Source organism: Triturus cristatus, chromosome 2_1 (genome assembly GCF_964204655.1).
Source record: "Triturus cristatus chromosome 2_1, aTriCri1.1, whole genome shotgun sequence".
NCBI classification, from domain to species: domain Eukaryota; kingdom Metazoa; phylum Chordata; class Amphibia; order Caudata; family Salamandridae; genus Triturus; species Triturus cristatus.
The window spans coordinates 926,205,189-926,225,688 of record NC_140581.1 but is presented as its reverse complement, the minus strand read 5'-3'; the positions used below and the strand labels follow the sequence as shown (position 1 = coordinate 926,225,688).

The 20,500-nt window shown below is 42.2% G+C and overlaps 1 protein-coding gene across 4 annotated transcripts in view; it reads left to right on the top strand.

The window, feature by feature from the left end:
• The window catches only part of CEP78 (centrosomal protein 78), a 428,004-nt gene that overhangs the window by 56,333 nt on the left and 351,171 nt on the right, over positions 1-20,500 (top strand). For all 4 annotated transcript variants that reach the window (XM_085633291.1, XM_085633307.1, XM_085633281.1 and 1 more), the window contains exons 6-8: positions 830-1,004; positions 2,521-2,634; positions 15,311-15,375. In XM_085633291.1, coding sequence (XP_085489417.1) covers positions 830-1,004; positions 2,521-2,634; positions 15,311-15,375 — 354 coding nt within the window. The remainder of the gene's footprint in view (positions 1-829; positions 1,005-2,520; positions 2,635-15,310; positions 15,376-20,500) is intronic.

Below are 20,500 nucleotides of genomic sequence, written 5' to 3'. Positions count from 1 at the left end.
GGGTGTGAGGTATGTTCCACAAGACAAACTGCAAATGAACAACAGCCAACCATATCTAAAAAAGGATAAAGTGATGGGTTACAGGCATATCTGTCTGAGATATCCATAATTTATTCTGAAATGTATATTTTTCAAGTAGCTAAACCAGGGCAGGCAAATTGAGAAGATAAATAAAACACTCCTATAGCCACCAATGTGCATCCTTCTAGTTCTGTTCTGAGTTTATAGATCAAAGTTGCTCATATCTGAAAGCAAATACCTGATAATTGATGCAGGAAGCCGGGGATTTCTATCACTATCAGCTCTCAAAACCACCCACAATTCCTGTTCTTACTATTTAAGTCAATCTCATATTTTCTACATGTGGATCTCTTTTCATTAGAATTACATAATAATATTTTTGATACATTAACACTATTTGCGATTAAGTCTACAATACAGTGTCAACCTTATTTGTGATTCTGGTGTTTTGTCGATTGTTCTTTAAGTGACACATTTCTTTATTAAATATTCCTATTTAATTTAGTTATGGATACAAATTGTATCCCTTTCAGGAATATCTAGATCGTATACTTGCTTATTTGCCTGCTAAAAAGTTTCAGACCAAAGATGCGTGTAGTAGATTGTCTCACTTTTCAAGGACCTCGTCACCCGTGCGTGATCTACTGTATGCAGTGAAAAATATTTCTCATTGATGTTCATTTATGTGTGCTGAATAATGCCAGTCTTAGCAAATGTTTTGCTACTTCCTATTTGAAGCAGTTTTTTGCCACAAGTAATAATTTACTTTTGTCCTCTAACATGAATTTTGTATTCTATTTTGTTGCAGCACCAGGCAACCAGACGGCACAGTGATGTCTGGGCGGAAAGCCTGAGGTACCGGAGACCTGACCTGGATTGCATGACTGGTTTGAGACGCATTACTCTAAATTATAACATGCTAATTGGGGATGAGGGTGCATTTGCCCTAGCAGAATCACTAAAAGAAGACCTCTGGTTGAAGGGTATGAGACTAACCTCTTGTTTTCTATTTTAAGTATGTGTAACCAGACTGGTAAACTCATCCACTGCATTTATGTCCTGTCAGAAATTAAAGTTCTGTTTGTGTGCAAGCTGCAAACCAGTATGCTGAACTTGGGGCCAGTATGATTTTATTATCACCATTTTCTCACTTTGCATCTGGGAAGTGGAGGCATTCTATGATTTTAACAAGCATCAGCCTACACTGACAAACCTGCCCATAAACTGCTCGCCTAATCCAAACAAGATAGAACGAAGGACTTTAATTGCTGTGAATGTTTGGGGAAAGGATAAATAGCTAAAGTCTTTCTTTAAAAAAAAAAAAAGAAATACTTGCCTTTTCCGCTGCTGCTGTCTGTGTCGTTAGTTCGCTAGAAGCAGACTCCCAAGGTTTGTTCTGTGAGAGGGTAAGAAAAGGGTTAGCAAGTGCGATGTCAGTTTACAGTTCGTCAAGGCCCAAATGAGGAAAAGTCCTGTCTGGTTCATTTTTAGTCAGTTTGTGACTCCCTAACAGATCAGTTATGACAGGACAGTCTGCAAGAGTTTTTTTCATCTTGGTTTGAGATCTATACCAAAAGTATTTTGTCTACAAAATTGTGATATAATTGTCTATATGATTTAAACGGGGTTTAAAGACAGAAAAAAACCCAGCCAACTTAGATTTGTAAGTATTGCCCTATATAGGACAGGCTTTCCAGCTCCATGTTGGCCACCAAATCCCAATGGGTGGCTCTCATTAAGCATGTTTCTGATGGTGTTGCTGGTAGAAGGTCCTCCATCTGAAACACAGTGATTCTTCAACTCCAAATGAGGTTGAGGAGTCAAGAGGTGGACCGACATGGCATCTGTCGATTTTAAGCATTTTATAGTAGTTGTTCCATTTCCCCCAAACTCTGAATGAGGCTCTAAGGCTCATACTTCTTTTGACAGACTGTCTGTTACATATAGTGAATGATTCCTTGTGAAACAAGTGTCTTATTCTTTTGTCCCTCTGTAAATGGTGATCTACATCTTGTGAGTACTATCAAGGTGCAGCATTCTGTTCCAGGGAGTTTAATTTCGTTTCTATATTACTGATTCATTCTTTATTTTAAGTTTGTTTATATGACATTGTGGTTTCATCATCTTTACCTCACACATTAGGGATACCTACTATTAGCATTGTAAAAGTATCTTATCATATCCCTGTGTTAAAGATGTTCATTCACAAGAAAATATACAGAACCAAATATTGATTAATAGGCAGACTTGAAAGATCACATTGTAGGGATTGAAAATTCTCTTCAATATTTGGTGAGCAATGGTTTACATCTTAATTTTGTTTATAACATTTTGCTAATTGGCAGCAAAATGTTAAAAGCATTGCCAGTGAAAATCTCAGTAGGTTGTCCTTGTGCTGTTTGTTATTTTCATGTCAAGTGTGTGTTTTACTGTTCTATTACTGTCTTTAACTCGTTATTTGGAAATCTTTAAACATAAGTGTCCTTTTTACCTTCTTAGCACTTGACATGCAGCAGTGTGGAATTTCCAATCAGGGGGCTCAGGCCTTACTAGATGCTTTTCGGACCAACACAACACTAATGGTACTGGATGTACGAAGAAATCCCCTAATTGGTATGTAACTTTAAGGAGTATAACTTGATGGCGTATCTTTGACTGATTTACAATTTTAAAGAAATTGTTTTAAAGATGTCTTAAATTAAAGTACATCTGCTTACTATAATTGTAGTCCGCTTTCAATTTGTAGACATTTTAATAGAAAAAAACACCCTTCTCTGGTGCATGTTGTTCTTTTCTTTCCCTGTTTCTATCTAAGTTGTACAAATCCCCCTTCTCTTTAATAGGACAGTCCTGTTGTATGTTATGTTATTTTTGTACCATAGGACTATCACACTAGACCATCTTCCTGTAGATTAAAAAAAAAAGTAATTTCGGTCTTGAAGAGAAGTAACCTAAGGGGGTATGGCACAAGGTCAGTTGTTGGACTCTAACACATCCCCTCATGTAGAGCAGGCCTACTAAACTTAGACTAAGTTCTCAGAGTTTTCTTATTGCTGCTCTCCTGTTTTCTGGAGTAGCAGGAGAACAGCATGACGAAGATCTGCCCCCTGTACATAGTTTTTTAAAAACAATATTCTGGACACACTTGAGATATGGACTGTTATGAGGTATATATTAAACATTCCAGAGAGCTCTGCCTGTAAACATTCGCTGACAGTTCTAGTTGTGGGTTTCTTTGGTTTTCTGGCCTTGTCTCCTGTCCTTGTGCATGACAAAGCTCTCCTTTACCTCAGTGATAAGTTTAAAATGAATATTGATGTTTCTGTTATAGTATTTTTAAAAAGCAACCTTTCCCATGCTTTTCTCTCGGTACTCAGACCTGTTGATCTGCAAACCGACTAATTTGTTTTAGTGTGCAGCAAAATGTTCACTGTACCGATTTCCTCCAGGTTTCTTTTTTGCCAGCCAACAAGAGATCTTTTTGCCAGTGGGTGGCCAGCATCTTTTTTATTAATATTTTGAGAGCATGTTAGTTGCTTAGCAGACTATGCAAATACTGTAAGCTTGATACTGTTCTTTCACATTGCCATTCTGAGCTGCTACTTATGCCTGAGGTCCAATTATTTCAATTTTTATTAATACTGTATGCAACTCTCACTGATTAGGTATCATAGCAGCTTAATACCTGTCTTCTGTTATTAAAGACTCTTTAATTTTAATTTTGTAATTATGTGGTTTGACAGTTTAAAAAAATGCACCTTCTTTAGTTGACCCAGTTGCAGGAGTAGATGAAAAAAGTGTCTAAAAATCAACTATCTTGGGTTGCTGTCTTATTTAGGAGGCAAACCACTTACTCCCAAACATGTACCAGTATCTACAGGGCATTCTCCAGACATTTCATAATGGAGAAAAATGCTCCAAATATAGTATCTATCCTAGACCTATGTTAGATGAACAAGCCTATGAACAGTGGAAATGTTTGAGAGGCCCAATTATTTTAGTACTTAGCCACATTGCTTCTTCAAGGATATTGACTTTGTATGTTTGATTCACAGACCATACTTTTTCCCACATCCTATTTGGTGGTCTCGACAGAAAGCTTATCCTTCTCTTTGGAGTAGGTGAATGTTACTAGCTGAAGGTGTTGCCCTTGTGCTTGAAGGAAGCATTAGAAAAGGTGAAGGCACCGCTGCTGACACAGCACAGATGTAGGCGAATGATTTGCGATGCAAATGCAGATGCCGCTTACCGGTTCTCGACTGAGCGCTAGATTGGCCTCATGTCCCTGAAAAGATTCACAAAGAGAGTGCAAAATCCATAGTGAATTCATATCAAATTTCTATCATAATGGTTTTACCCTTTAATGCATTTTACATTAAGAGTACAAAACTTTTTTTCTGCTTTGGTTGTGAGTCTTAATTGTCACATAAGGGAAGCCTGAGCTATCCAGGTTGCGACCCTGCATTAATGGCAGCTCTTACAAAGGGTATGGACACCAATTCTCCTATGTAGTATGATCCATCGGTAAAAGAAACATATAGCCCTAGGAATATTCACACAAGACTTTTAAAACACATTACACTCCCGTTATTCTTTGCTCCCCAGTAAGCACACTAAGGCTGAGTTCTGTTGGGTCCGTCTAAAATTCAGAGTAAATATATCATTTATGGTGCAGACCCGATAGAGCATTGTTTATATGTTATGGGATGAAATTATGAAACTGTAAATCTGTTCTTAACCACTGCATAAAATGCTGAATATTGTGATTGGTGAAAGTAAGTAGGATTTAAAATAATATCTAGTGAAATGATTTGCTAAAGATTAAAATAATGACTACTTTTACAGAATATCTCTTAAATTAATTATTCACTTAGGAGAATTCAAGATAGAGCAGACTCTAGGAATTGTTTTGTTCTTAAAAAAAGTTGTTTACAAATAGCGCCACATGAGTAAGTAGCACATTTCTATACATTCTTGTGCCTTTGGAGGGTTTTCTTTTAGTCAGGAGCCTATAGGCATAAAGTCAGGGTAGAGTATACCTTTGCTGAGAGGGCAGCATGTCTACCTCATTCTGGACAACAGGCTTATCAAAGCAGCTACATACCAGTGTATACACCTCTGGTGAAAGCAATCTATCTTTACTACCTGTAGAATTGCTTTTGATCCCCAGGAACTTGATCACATTTTGGGAGCTAATTTAAACTCCGTTCAAGTTGCTAGTGTTTGCAGATTTTAGTCACGTCTGAGCAAAATTCTGTGTTTTCCACTGGGTCAGCTTTCGCCACTGTAGTCACTGCTCCACTGTGTGCCATTGTGCAATTTTATTTTATTTTACATGTCTGTTTGCAGTAGTAGATCCTTTATAAATGCCTGCGAAATTAGTGGCACAGAATACTGAGAACTAGCAAGATGTTGGTGAAGATAAGAGAAGCCCTGATTCTCCAGTATTGGGGTGACTTTCATAGATTCACATGCTTGAATATTCCCCGTCGTCGAAGTGGGAGTCCCACGGTACATGAAAAGCAATAAACCTCATGTATATAGATACATCATAAATGTATATATATATATATATATATATATATATATATTACCTACTGGCGGTCGCCAGTAGGTAGTTATAGTTAGGACCCCTTTTCCATAGGAAATCCGCAACATTCTATTTTGAATAACTTTGGCGCCGGTTGACGAATCCTCGCGAATTTCTCAAAATAGGTGGGGCGCTCCGCTCCGCTCCTACCCTGAAAGTCTCGGGGGGGATTCGTCAAGCGGGGGCTGAGATAAAAGGGGGGGCCCAAAACGCGTTTTTCCCATGCATTTTTCCATAGGACCTTTAGACAGGGCTACAGCCCGAACGGCTGAACAGAATTACTAGAAATTTGGTAGAGAGGTAGTCCCTAGGTCAAGGAAGTGCCTTTTGTAGGTTTGGTGTAAATCTGTTCAGTAGATTCTGAGAAAATAGCCTTTAAATCAATATATATATCTGAGCCAGCTTACGGTACGCTTACCGTAAGCTTACCGTACGCGTACGGTGGCGTGCGCGAGCGCGATTCTGATTGGCTGTTACATCTAAGTAAACATTCGAATCGGTCGAAACCAGGAAGCGGCGGCCGCCATTTTCTCTCTCGCACTCTGAGGGGGGGGCTGTAAACAAAGGCAAAAAACATATAAAGGGGCTGTTTAGACAGCGCCCATGCACATAGCCATGTTAGTTGAGTCCTCAAAGATCCCCTAAGGCCAAAAACGGTAAATTTTTATTTTTTGAAAATTTCGCCGATTACGCTTACCGTACGCGTACGGTGCGCTTACGCTAAAAATTTAAAAAAAAAAAAAACACTCTCTGTGCATGGCGTATTATTGTCATCACTTACAAATTAAATTTAACAGATTACCTATCACAAGGAAGCGCATAATATGTCCTCCATGTGCGCACGGTGCGAACTGCGTTAAGTGGGCGTGCACGCCACGAATGGCGTAAAGTAACTTAGCATTTAAAAAACATACAAATTCACTGAAAAAACCATAGGTTTCACACACGTTATAGTTAGGAATTAGCATTTAAAAAACCTTGCAAATTCACTGAAAAAACCATAGGTTTCACACATGTTATAGTTAGCGGAAATTTTACTGATAAAAAACCAATGAAATTCCCCCGTTATAGTTAGTGCAGGCAACTATAACTCACGCGACCGCAATCTTCTGCTGATGACATATGTGTCTTTATGAAAAAAAAATATTTGTAATATATGTATAGCTAAAAATGTATGGAAGAAGACATGGGCAAATAAGTGTCTAAATACAGTATTAGCATCAGCAGAGGATTGCGGTCGCGTGAGTTATAGTTGCCTGCACTAACTATAACGGGGGAATTTCATTGGTTTTTTATCAGTAAAATTTCCGCTAACTATAACATATGTGAAACCTATGGTTTTTTCAGTGAATTTGCAAGGTTTTTTAAATGCTAATTCCTAACTATAACGTGTGTGAAACCTATGGTTTTTTCAGTGAATATATATATATATATATATGAATAAAATACATATATGAATAAAATACATATATAAATAAACATTATATAGTTTAAAATAACATACCAAGTCAAAAATACCATAGGATAACATTGACACATAGGAAAGCATTGAAAAAGGAATCACTTTACTGACATATCCATGTCGTTTTATATTCCAAACTGCAGCCAATCAGGCGCAAGCACCCTCTAGAACCTTATCCTCAGAGGCTCAGGCCCTCAGATTTTCTACCACACGTCGTGTGAAGGGAGTCACCCTGAGCTCTGCTCAGTTTGTTCACTGATTTTGGATTTCTTCATCTTTCCCAGATGTCTTCAAGTCTCTTTTCCGTCCTTGTACTTCTTGTGGGAAGTTGAGGCTTTATTCAGAAGACCCTCAAGAATAGTGTATATTCTGCCTCTACCCTGACCATCAGGTAGGCAACTGTAAGATTTGCAGGACCTTTTCACAGAAGACTCTAAAAGATAGAGAGGCCCGCCTCCTTCTGTGGCTACAGAAGTTGAAGGTCACGGATAATCCTCTCTCGGACGCTGAAAGTGTGGCTTCTGCACGCACTGGAGCCTCTTCTAAGCGTAGCAGTGTGCAGGACTTGCCTTCCCCTTTTCTTAAAAAGAGAAAGCTTCACCTTTTGGAGGTTACTAAGGTGCCAATACACTCTGCTGCTATGCCCACGCCCCGAGATCTCGCTCTCAGGTGTCTGTGGCTCTCCCAGCGCATGTTTCCTCTCATAAACGTGCCAGACCGTCGACGGGCTCGTCGACGGTCACTCCGTCGACGAAATCTGCTACTTCTACGACATAGTCAACGACGTTGACGACGGTTTCCAGCAGGTTCCCTATGTCGTCGACAGCGGCTTCGTCGACGCTATCTTCGTCGACGGTGGTTTGTGTCTCCTTGAAAGCTGTCTCGTCGACGATTCCGATATCTTCGTCGACGACGAAGAAACCTGTGGCTGTCCCGTCGACGTCTAAATCTTCATCGACGATCAAGAAAAAGAGATCTTCCTCGTCGTCGGTGGCTAAAGCTTCGTCGGCGGCGGCCTCGTCGACAGCGGCTTCGTTGACGGTGGTGGCTTCGTTGACGGTGGTGGCTTCGTCGACGGTGGTGGCTTCGTCGACGGCGTTGGCTCTTTCGTCGACGGCAGGTCTCTCGTCTACGCCAAATTTTGCATCTCTTCCATTGGTGTCTCTTTCTACGCCAACGTCTGCTCCTGTCGACGATTCGCTTCTACAGCGTCATCACGCTGCTTTGGAATCCATTCAAGTACCACCGGCCACTCAACCACCGCCACAACTGTTTCCCTCTGGCAATGAGGAGGATTCTACCTCGGATGATGACATTCATACCACATTCCGGGCTGCTCACAGTCCATCAGATCTGTTCATAAAATGTCAAGATTTCGACGAGAAGGACCAGGAGGACCATTTCTATCAGGAGGAGGAGGAGGAACCTCCTGCACAGATTCCGATAGCACAGTTGCCTTTATCCCTCATTTCTAACCTCCAATTTATGCTAGAGGATTACAATCACCGTTTCCCATCTTCTTCCCACGGCTCTCCACGAGAAGCGCCTCCGATCATTCCAGTTCCTCCTCAGCCGCCGGCGGAACCAACACCATCCGCTCCTTTACCAGTACCTTCTGTAGAGGGTGACGCTGACGTCCTTCTGGATACAGAAGATGGCGATCTCCTGGGTGATGACCATGACACTATGGCCGATTGGGACGATTACCAGATCAATTCGCCTTCTCCGCCTCGGTGGATTGTTTTCTATATGATTCTAAAACTCAGCCGCAGAAACAGGTTCGAGCCGTGCCCATAGTTGACTTCATTTGGAAGGAGGGTATGAAATTGATGACACCAAAATCAATTCCGGCAGTTCTTCCGCGGTTAGAGAAGAAATATAAGGCTCCGGACTCTTCTCCCGCTTGCCTGGTATTCCAGCCAAAGCCGGATTCCGAGATCACCCAGGCGGCACAACGTCACTCAAAGAATCCCTCGTCTCCGCTTACCTCTCCACCTGACCGTGATAGACGTCGCTTGGATGCCATTGGGAAACATTTTTCAACCATGGCCTCGACAACGGTCAGGGCAGCGAATTCCCTGGCCATCTTGGGTTGCTACGACCGCCAAATGTGGTCTGACATGGCGGCTTTCATCAACCTCATCCCAGAACCATCTAGAGCGGACGCTCTCAAAATTCTTCAGGAGGGAGAAAGAGCATCTTCAGAGATAATCGATTGCTCTGTGGATATCGCCTCCACTAGTTTTCGCCAGCTAGCTGGCGCAGCTGTTCTAAGGAGGCAGGGTTGGCTTCGCTCTACTTCTTTTCGCCAGGAAGTCCAGGTGAAGATCCTTGACATGCCCTTTGATGGGGAGTCGTTGTTCGGCCAGCACGTGGATGAGGCGCTCCAAACTATAAAAAAGGACACAAACAGCTTGTTCCCTTGGCACGCTGCAGTTTAAAAGACAGCCTTTTCGGCGTGCTCGCAGGCGCAGCACCACCACCTCCTCTTTTTGTGGCGGATCAACACAATACCGCTCATACAATCAAGGACATCGGCGTTTTCTTCCCAGAGCCCACAGTCTTATCGACAACAGACTAACAAGTCCTACAGGGTAAAGTCTAACAAATTGAGGAAACCCCTCCAAAAAGCAATGACTTTCTTTGCTTACACCCCCCTCCTCTCAAGGCCCCCCCTTTCCGAGTTGGAGGACGTATCTAAAAATTATTTTCAAATTGGTCACTAATAACCTCAGACCGTTGAGTGTTGGACATTGTTTCAAAAGGCCATGCTCTAGAATTCGTCAAATTCCCTCAGAACACCTCCCAACCGGTCCTCCTCCTGCTCATCTCAAGGAGCTTTTCCTACAGATCAAACTCATGTTAAAAAAAGGGGCCATCGAAGTGGTTCCAAAGACTCAGAAGGGCTGGGCTTCTATTCCTGTTTTTTCCTCGTGCTAAAGAAGTCTGGAGAGTGGCGCCCTATCCTCGACCTGAGGGCTCTGAACAAGTTTCTAAAGGATCAGACTTTCTGCATGCTAACACTGAGGGAAATTCTTGAACTCCTCTCTCAAGACGACTTCATGTCGACAATCAATCTTCAGGATGCCTATTTCCATGTGCCGATTCTACCACGCCACAGGAAATACCTGCGCTTCTGTGTAGGTCAGAGAGACTTTCAATTCAGAGTCCTGCCCTTTGGGCTACGCTCCGCCCCCAGGGTCTTTACAAAGGTCCTCGCCTCGGTGGTGGTCTATCTACGATTGCGGGGCATTCAAATCTTCCCGTATTTGGACGATTGTCTCATCAAGTCTCAGTCTTACCATCAGGCATCCTTAGACACTCAGTTTTGTCAGACTCTGTTCCACTCTCTGGGTCTGTCGTTCAACATACAAAAGTCTCAGTTCACACCAGCTCTTCTCAGAACTTTCCTAGGCGCTACTCTCAATACCTCCATGGCCATGGCTTTTGTTTCCAACGACCGGCAGAAACGGATCCTGCAGCTCGCAGCTCACATCAGATCAAAACGGTCCGTTTCAGTCCGCATCTTGAAGTCCTTTCTGGGGATGGCGTCCTCCTGCATTTCTTTTATCCCGCATTGCAGACTGAAGAGTCGTCCAATTCAGGAGGAACTAGACAAGCAGTGGCGTCAGGTCTCCGGTTCATTCAGCGACCGGATCTTCGTAACTACTCGCATGGCACAAGCTCTGCGCTGGTGGACGCAACCTCGCAACATCGCAGCCGGCACTTCTTTCTTGGCAAGGACTCCAGAACTCGTCCTTACCACGGATGCCTCCCTGGAAGGGTGGGGCGGTCACCTTCAAGGATTGTCCAGCAAAGGCAAATGGAACCTGTCCCAACGTTCTTGCCACATCAACAGGCTAGAACTGATGGCGATCTTCCTTGCACTCAAATCGTTCCGACTTCTGCTTCAAGGGGAATCAGTGCTCATTCAAACGGACAACACCACCAGCATGCACTATCTCAACAAGCAGGGTGGTACCATATCTCCGCTGCTTTCCCAGCTGGCTCAGAAGATCTGGGATTGGGCCATAGTCCATCAGATCACGCTCACAGCTGTCCACCTACCAGGCATTTCCAACATTCTGGCGGATTCTCTCAGCCGGTCTGCGTCATCGACCCACGAGTGGGAGTTGCATCAGCCGACTCCGGACTTCGTCTTCAGCCTCTGGGGTCACCCGGGCCTGGATCTCTTTGCAACTCCACAGAACAGCAAATGCCAGTCTTACGCAAGTTGGCTTTCCCACAGCGGGTCGTGTGGGAATGCCCTTTCGATGGACTGGTGCAAGATATTTGCCTACGCTTTTCCGCCAATCCCTCTGGTACCTCGAGTGTTGTGTAAAATGCGGAGACAACCATGTCACATTCTCCTGATTGCTCCCCGGTGGCCTCGGCAGGCATGGTTCTCGGAGTTACTGCTCCTTTCACAATGCGAGCCCATCCTTCTTCGCCCCCGGCCGGACCTTCTGACAATGAACAACGGTCGGATCTGCCATCCGAATCCCAGTTCGCTCAAATTGTCGGCCTGGAACCTGAGCACCTTGAATTTGCTCACTTGAATATTTCGCCTGCCTGCAGAGAGGTTCTTGCCAGGGCGCGGGCGCCTTCTACGGTGAAGTCCTACAAACTAAAGTGGAAACACTTCTGTCATTGGTGTTCCTCTGTTAACATCCACTCAGTGCACGCATCTCTGGCACAGATTCTACCTTTCTTTTTGCAGTTGGCACAGTCAGGACTGTCTCATTCCACTCTAAAAGTCTTTTTGGCAGCAATATCTCGTTTTCGCCAGGACGGCTCTTCCTCGCTCTATTCATCCAGAGTGATTCAGCAATTCTTTAAGGGATTGTTCCGGATGTTCCCACCCATTCGGCGTCCCCCGCCCACATGGCGTCTTAACATCGTATTGGCGCAGCTTATGAAGGCTCCCTTTGAGCCAATCCATTCCGCAGACTTCAAATTCTTGACCTGGAAGGTTGCCCTCCTGCTTGCTCTGACTTCCTCTCGTCGAGTAAGTGGCATTCACGCCTTCACAATCCAGCCTCCTTTTCTCCAATTTAAATCGGACTGTGTTATCCTTCGAACTAACCCAGCCTTCATGCCCAAGGTGCCGTCCGACTTTCATCTTAATGAACCTGTGATTTTAAAAACCTTTTTTCCTCATCCGCAATCTCCAGCTGAACAGAGTCTGCATTCTTTGGACTTAAAGAGGTGCCTCAAATTTTATATCAGCAGAAGGGCACCCTTTCGCAAATCTGACCAACTGTTCGTTGCCTATGGGCGAACCTGTAAGGGACATTCTGTTACCAAACCAACAATTGCACGTTGGATTTCTTCAGCGATATCTTTTTGCCATCAGAAGGCTGGCAAGCTGCTTCCTTCCGGAGTGAGGGCGCATTCTACAAGGGCAATGTCCTCCTCCACTGCCTTATTCGCTGGTGTGCCCATTCATCAGATCTGCCGGGCAGCTACGTGGTCCAGCAGGCACACTTTCACGAGGCACTACTGCCTGGATGCAATCAACGAAGCCGATACAGCAGTGGGCCAAGCAGTTCTTCGCAATCTCTTCAAATAAGGTGAGCCTCTGTTGCTTCCCTCCTCCTTGGGTTGTTATCAGTTTTCTGTTTCTATCATGCAATGTCATTGTATTTCATGCAACTTTGATACTGCCTTTCCAGGCTGCAGAATACTGCTCACTAGTCTATTCAAGCATGTGAATCTATGAAAGACACCCCAATACTGGAGAAGAACAAATGTTACTTACCTGTAAACTGTGGTTCTCCAGTATTGGTGTCTTTCATAGATTCACATGCGACCTACCCTCCTCCCCTCAGAGGTTCTCTTCTCCTCATTAGGCTCTTTTGTTACTCATGTGCTACGAAAATCTGAGGGCCTGAGCCTCTGAGGAGAAGGTTCTAGAGGGTGCTTGCGCCTGATTGGCTGCAGTTTGGACTATAAAAACGACATGGATATGTCAGTAAAGTGATTCCTTTTTCAATGCTTTCCTATGTGTCAATGTTATCCTATGGTATTTTTGACTTGGTATGTTATATTAAACTATATAATGTTTATTTATATATGTATTTTATTCTTTTATATATATTTATGATGTATCTATATACATGAGGCTTATTGCTTTTTATGTACCGTGGGACTCCCACTTCGACGACGGGGAATATTCAAGCATGTGAATCTATGAAAGACACCAATACTGGAGAACCACAGTTTACATGTAAGTAACATTTGTTGTTTTCTTCTAGTCCAGGAGCAACACAATGATTTGTTTTTCTTATGAAGAACCTCTGGCAGAGGAAACAGTAGTGCTAGGCATTTCTTAGAAGGATGGACAGCACAATGGAGTCATTTATAGTGCAGGGTCAGTGGTTGGAGGTAACTTACCATGTAGTTCTGCTAGTGTAAAGGGCTGTTTGCTTCAACTTGAAATGCTTTCTCTTATTTACAACGCTGAAGAAAGTGAACATAATCTCCTCAAACTGCTTAAAAAAGAAAAGGGAATTAGATTTGATGTTTCTGCCATGTACAGCTTTATGTAGAACTCAGCACTGCTTAGGTTAGGGCCCTTCATGTACAACATTAGATGGATACTTTTTAGCCTATGCAAAGGATTTTGCTCTGGTGCTAGGGCGCGACACATATACAGACCTAATGGTAAGAGACAAGTAGTCCAGAGCTCCTTAGAATACAACTCCGTGTTGTATGGTCATGTAAGGCTCAATGTAGTGATGTCATGTTTATATATTGAATACATTGGGTCATGTGCACTAAAGGATTGTATGTGCCCAAACCATATTGCTGTATATGTGGGCAGGCTTCATAAACTTCACATCTCAAACGGCAGTGCACAAAAATTGCGTTGCACATTGCGATTCCATGTGAGTTGCAAGTGAAAAGACAAGTTAAGGGGGGGTTACCTCCTTGTGGCTGTTTTCATTCATCCAAACAGAGCATGGAATGCAGAGCTATTGCATTAGCTCAATTAGTCTCCAACTTAGTTCAGAGAATTACTTGCTCTCTGCTGAGGTCCGTGATATGTAGTGTGCAGTTCCCAAGATTGATTGCAGGAATTGAATTTCGTCTGTTCTGAGGATGCTAAAATGATTACTATCAAGGAAAGTAAATAGTCCGCTTGTAATGTACCTAGTGCTGTATTAAAAACACTTTAAAATCTCATATCATTTGCTTTTCAACCAATGCCAGTGGTGGCTGATTATGGTAGACCTGTAGGAATACAGCAGTTAACATTGCCAAACAAAAGTCTTGTATGCATCATATAAGGGTACCTTGAAAAAAATCTGCAGATATGTTTGCATCTAGGTTGTATGCATTCCATGGGTGCTAGTCTGACACGCTTTGAATGGAGCAGTGTTTTGAGGTCAGCAATGCAATAGCATATGGCTGCATCTACAGTTCGTTGAGCATGATGATTGTGTTCAATTGGTTAAATTCTGAATCTTAGGCAACTAATGCGGAACGGTGCTTAGGGTTAAAATAATTAATGTGCTATCTCTAATTTTCATGGATCTGCGGCACTGCGGGTGGAGGAGGGGACTGTGATGCATTGTCTCCTCTACCTGGTTTATTTAATGACAGTTTTTGATGTTGCCAGTCAGGTCCCTGCTATATATGGAAAGAAGAGAAAAGTATGGTACTGGACCTTTTTTTAGCCCGCAACTATTTAATTACAACTCCCTGCAGTAACAAAAGGAGCGCCATTGTGGCCAGAGACTGGGAGGTGGGGCGGAGGGGGTAGTTCTAGGCTGCTTTACATAGGTCAGCTTGACTTAAAAAGACACCTCGTAGCTGGGCAGTGGGGTGATCCCAATTTCTGCAGTAATGTATAAGAAATGTGTATCAACTTAAAACAAGTCAGTGTACTTTTGATATGTTGCAAGCTTATGTGGGCAGGAGATCAATATTGTGTGTGTGCACACAAAAGCTATTTTAAGTGGAATTATACAAAGTAGTTACGTCCGCAGACATACCGTATTTAAACTACAGTATGTATATATGTTTCTGATGTTTTGTTGCAAAACATGTTTTTGCTTTTTCATGGGGGGCAGGAACCATGTTCTGATTTGTGTGATGGTTGTATTGCTTGTGAGTGACTATGGACTGTTTAATGTTACATGTATCTTGGTACACGATTAATGCATCAGTCTAAGTTGATTGCCATTTTTCTGTTAAAAATTGCTAACTCCATGTGTAATTTTTCCACTTAGATCACAGTCTATTGAAAACTATTATCGAAAGAGTCTTGATGAACGCACATGATACAAATCCAGAGGTAATTTTTGTCTGGACCTGTCCAGCCTTTATTAAATGTATATATTTATTCCGTGTTCAGTCTTTCAAAGCAGCATATCAATCTGAATGCAAATTTTCCTAGCTACAAAAGTCACATATGCAAGTACCACAGACGATCCAAGGAGCCAAAAACATTACTATTCTTCTCATACTTAAAAGGCAACAAACCAATTGAGAGAACTCTTCAACATTCTCTAACTGGCCCAGATTCCATCAGAAGCATTGTGATGGCAAGCACTGAATTTTGCAAACATTTCTTTAACTTATTCAATGGCAAGAGCAAAAATATTGTGCAGACCATGCAAGAAATCCCCGTAAAACACATCAATCCAACTCTGTACCTTTCTCGGTTGTTTCACATATCTGTTGTGAGAGTAAGTTATCCAATCTCCAAAATAACAGAGGCATCCAACTTACCGCTGAACCCTGTCCAGCAGCCTTCATTCAAGAACGGAGGGACACCCTTGCCATAGACATCGCTTTCCTGCTGAATGTGCCATTCAGATGTAGTCAGAATACATTAACCCCTTGAGTGCCCCGCCCTTTCCACGCCCTGTGCCGGGCGTTTCATTAGCGGGCGGGGCTCATGACGAGATAGTCTCGTCATGGGCACAGCGCAACCGCGGCCCATGACGAGACCATCTCGTCATGGGCACTCAAGGCGTTAACCTTTAATCATGCTAAATTCACACCTCTACTAAAAAAACAAATAGTACTAAAACCAAAAAAAGTAAAAACCTACAGCTGATCTAAAAAGACCCAGCTAATTATTTCCTTATTTCAATCCACCATTGCTTAGCAAAATGTTGGCATCAGAACACAACAATTCTACTAATTTGTGGAAGCACACAGGTCCATTAGTGTGTACCTAGACCTGGCAGAGCCACTGAAACCACATTACCAGGAATCTGAGGATCTACTGTCATCACTAGATGCTAATCAATCTGAAGTGCTCATCTCTGGTTTTTCCCCAGAGTTTTCACAAAGGACTAACGTAAATTTCTAAACACACTTTTGTAGCGCACTCACTTTAAATTGGCAGTCTCATAAACTGGACCCCCAGGTGCTAATATTTCACACATTTGCAGCTTTTGTATCTTCTCTTGATAACCATATTGTCAACTCTGAGTTCGTTAATTAGGAGAAAAGTCTGGGATAATGCCCCCCACTTGCCATTATAGCCTCACAATTTATCAAAGCTATAACTGATGGCTTAAAATACTTAAAGGGATCACAAACTCATGCAAAATCGATACCTTCCTATGACGGTGGAAATGTCTAAATCACAGTATGTTTTCTCTTCATCAGGCAATCACACTGCCCCATATATTAAATGCAGTGGGGCTGCATACGTTTGCGGGGACCGGGCATGAGCAGAACAAACAGGCAAATGGCTCTATGCCAGGGAAGCCCGTTTCTAGGACACACCCCAAAAGACTTTGTAAGCTTGATAAATCATGTAAAATAAGTGGTTTGTGTCCACGGTTGGGGGTCTAGCAATGATTGAGGTATACAGAAACAGTTCCCCGAGTGTAGGGTTAAAGAAAAGCGAAATAACAGGGTGGGTAAGTCAGAGACTAATTCTTTATCACAATAACAGATTCATTGTGGCCACTAGAGGGGACGTGAATGGTCTTTAGCCCCTGCAAAGGTGGAAGTTTGTTATTAATTGCTATGGAAACTATGGAAAGTCTAATACGAACGCAGTGGAAGTTTTTTTTCCAAGCGGGATTTTGGCTGATAACACTCAGTTGATGCTCAATCAGATTTTATAAGTCCTACCCTGAAACTCTTGGCAAGTGGGTTTAAACTTTTACTGACACTTAAGGTGGATTTAAAGAATAGAGAATTTGTATAAGATCTCAAACGTGATAAACTGCTGGAACATATTTTCCTCATGCTTCTAAATGGTGTGGGATTCTAATTGCGGTGCACTCTTGTATAAAATTAGAACCCCATTCGACTATTGAATGAACAAGAATTTCTTGGAACATCCCAGAGCCGTTCTGGAGAAAGAGCCAACTTTGACATTAGGCTCTCTAGGGCCTTACTCCTGCAGTATCCTGCCCCCTTTGCATAAATAGTAAGTCCCAGGTAAAAAAACAAGTATCATGGGCTCTACAATACTTAACGGTGCTCAGGGGGCTTCAGCCTGTCTAAACATATAGAATGAGAGATTCCAAATTTACTGGAGCATGTCAACATGTACGAAAGTCAGTTTGTTTACACTGGGCGGGTGCTCCAAACAATTTAGAACTAGCTGCCTGGTGAGATAGGTGCAGATGTATCTAACTCAGTGTTTCACAAACTGTGCCTGGCAATGCACTGGTAGGTCTCCATCTGGTTTTTGGTGGGTCGTGAAACTTCAAACAATAAATAGATGCTTTAAATTCTGTATTTATCTTGTCATATTTGCTTCTCTTCAAAGTCAGAAGCCAAATGTCAGGCTTTGTCATCTAACAAATCGATGCTTACCTTTTTAATATGGTGATTGGTGTTTACAAACTCTTCTCACTTTGCTGTACGAGAAAGAAAAGTAAAGTGAATTATGTGACGATCTTGCTAGGGTACAGTGCGTGGGAAAGGAAAGGCTGTAGGAATGTAATTTCTTTGTAACACACACTAAAATTTAAATACCTGTAAACGAGCTGTACACATTAAAAAGGCAGTCCATTTTTCGAAGTTCTGAAGCGTGAAAGAAATGACGATGTTTTTAGGATTAGAACAAATCAAGCCACTTTACTTAGTGATGCACAAATGATAAATGTTCATCGAGACCCGATTTCCACACATTATAGTAAAATTTAGTTTTATCATTAAAACTGTTTCTGTGCGAATTTAGGCGCCATTTAAATGAAAATTGTGCTATAAGTAAATGACCGTGCACTACCTCATGACGCTTTAGTTAAATAAAAACATAGCTAGCCTCATGTCCATTAAAGCTAGGTGAGTCACGAAAGTTTGTCATTCTAAAAATTGGGTCATGGTTCTAAAAGTTTGGGAAGCACTGGATTTTTCATTGCTTTCTTGGAATGTTGCAGGATTGCCATCAATCCTTTATTATGAAGTAATTTATAATTTAATATCACAGTACACTGTATTGTGCATTAAAGAAACCTTGGTACTGGAGGTGATACCCCTATTGCGTTACTGGATTTATTCCATTAACGAACATCATTGGGGAAAAAAGGCAGAGCAGAAGTAGACCTAGGAATCTATGTCTTCAATTCATTGAAATGCTCATTTAAGTCTTTAGAGGGATGTAGTGATAACATTCAGGCTGCTAAGTTATACAGTGAGGGGCTCTTTTGAAAGTATAGGTAGCCCACCAGGGATAAATGCCTACCTGCATCCTTTGGGGAAAGAAAAACAACAAATAGTTGAATTAATAAGCTCCCTAAATGCTTTTAAAATGTGTGCAAACTGCTGGCTTGTGATTTGAATCTTAATTTGACACATAATTTGGAAACTATGGTTTCCACTATTTTTCACTAATTCTGCGTTTACATTCCAGCTGTGATGGAGCTGGCCCAGTGCTATTATGTCCAATGACTAGACTTTCTCCATTCAGTTAAATTGAGAGTGCCAAGTGGGACATTCGCTGCAGATGTGCCAATAAATTACAACCATTGCTCTAGTTAAAAGAACACTGTTTGAGGCTTAACGCGTGTGCGTGCTTCCATATTCGATCAGTTTAAAGGTTTTGCAATCATAACAATCAATTAGGGGTTTGTAAGACTTGAAAGTGACCACAAAGCTCAATTGGTCTTACTTGTTATACATTTGTATTAGACATCCTAAAATTGGATACATCAGGAACTTAGTAAGGAAATTCGGTGGAATTACAAGGAATGGGAGAGGCGCATGAGTTGGATTGCCTCTACAAATCCTAGAGAATTTCTTAATCGCTTTATAAAGCTTCCTAGCTCCACTTTACAAAGATGCTACAGTTGCGGGCAGTTCACTAATTACGGGTTTGATTCACAAAAGCATTTGTGAGTTTGGCAAGTACACCTACAAAAGTGCTCTTTTATATACTCTTACAGGCCTTTGGAACTCTGCCTCAACGTGAGCTTCTTCCCATTCGTAAATGTGCAAAAAGGGTACAGTCCTTTCTATTTGGTCTAATGGCAAATGAATCATCCCTGAATATTCTGATTTTACTCCATGTTTAAATGTTATAGGCCAATTCACAAGAACATGTAACATGTATGGCAAACAGAACTACCTTACATACTCCAAAAGGCTTTTCTCAATAGGCCTCTAAATGGTGTGCTACTGCCAAGGTCTGCTAAACAGCTTAATCGCAACGGTGAGCAGATAGGGATCTGGTGCTGAACTTAAATCCCAAAGGATACTTTAACAGAAAACGGAGTGATCAAGCAACTATTAACTCTTTCTCTGCTGCTTCCAATACAAATTCTGAAGAATTATATAATTAACTGGTTTTGGATGCTTGAAGCACTAATACTGAAACAAAATAAATAGAAATGTTATGAAATTTGTAAAACTGGCATCAGTAGGAAATGCTGGTAGTTTATAACCAGCTTGGACTACGAGTCTAAGATTAGCATAGGGAACTTAATTCCAGAAAAAAAACCTGCGTAGTCACATTAAGCTGCTCTGTGTTATGGATGTGGACCAACATGGTGGAATCTGAGCTTTGAGCTCTGTCTGCTTAAACATAATCCTTGTATAATCCTTGTTGACCTGTACTTTTACCAGGCGATTTTGAGTTGCCTTGACTGTCCCCAGAGTGACCTCTGAATCACTGTTCTTGGAGGCTAAGAGAGCATGCATGGTCTATTGGAGCTGAAACCTGACTTGTACTAGGGATGGGCATATAAAAAGCACATGAGAGGAGACCCTGAACAACAGATTACTAGCGATTCGATGCCCTGAAGGCCAAGCTTCGAAGAAGCAGGTGGGGTGCGAACCTGTGACGATCCAGGGGAACCAGAAGGGTGGAAGGAAAGGTTATTATAAAAGGACTAGGACAGAGCAGGAAGGTGAGGCTTATTGGTGTGGTGCAGTAGAAGAGGTTCCTAGTATGGTCCCCTTGGGATTCCTATCCCGTGGGTAGGTGGAGCTTTGCGCTGGCAAGT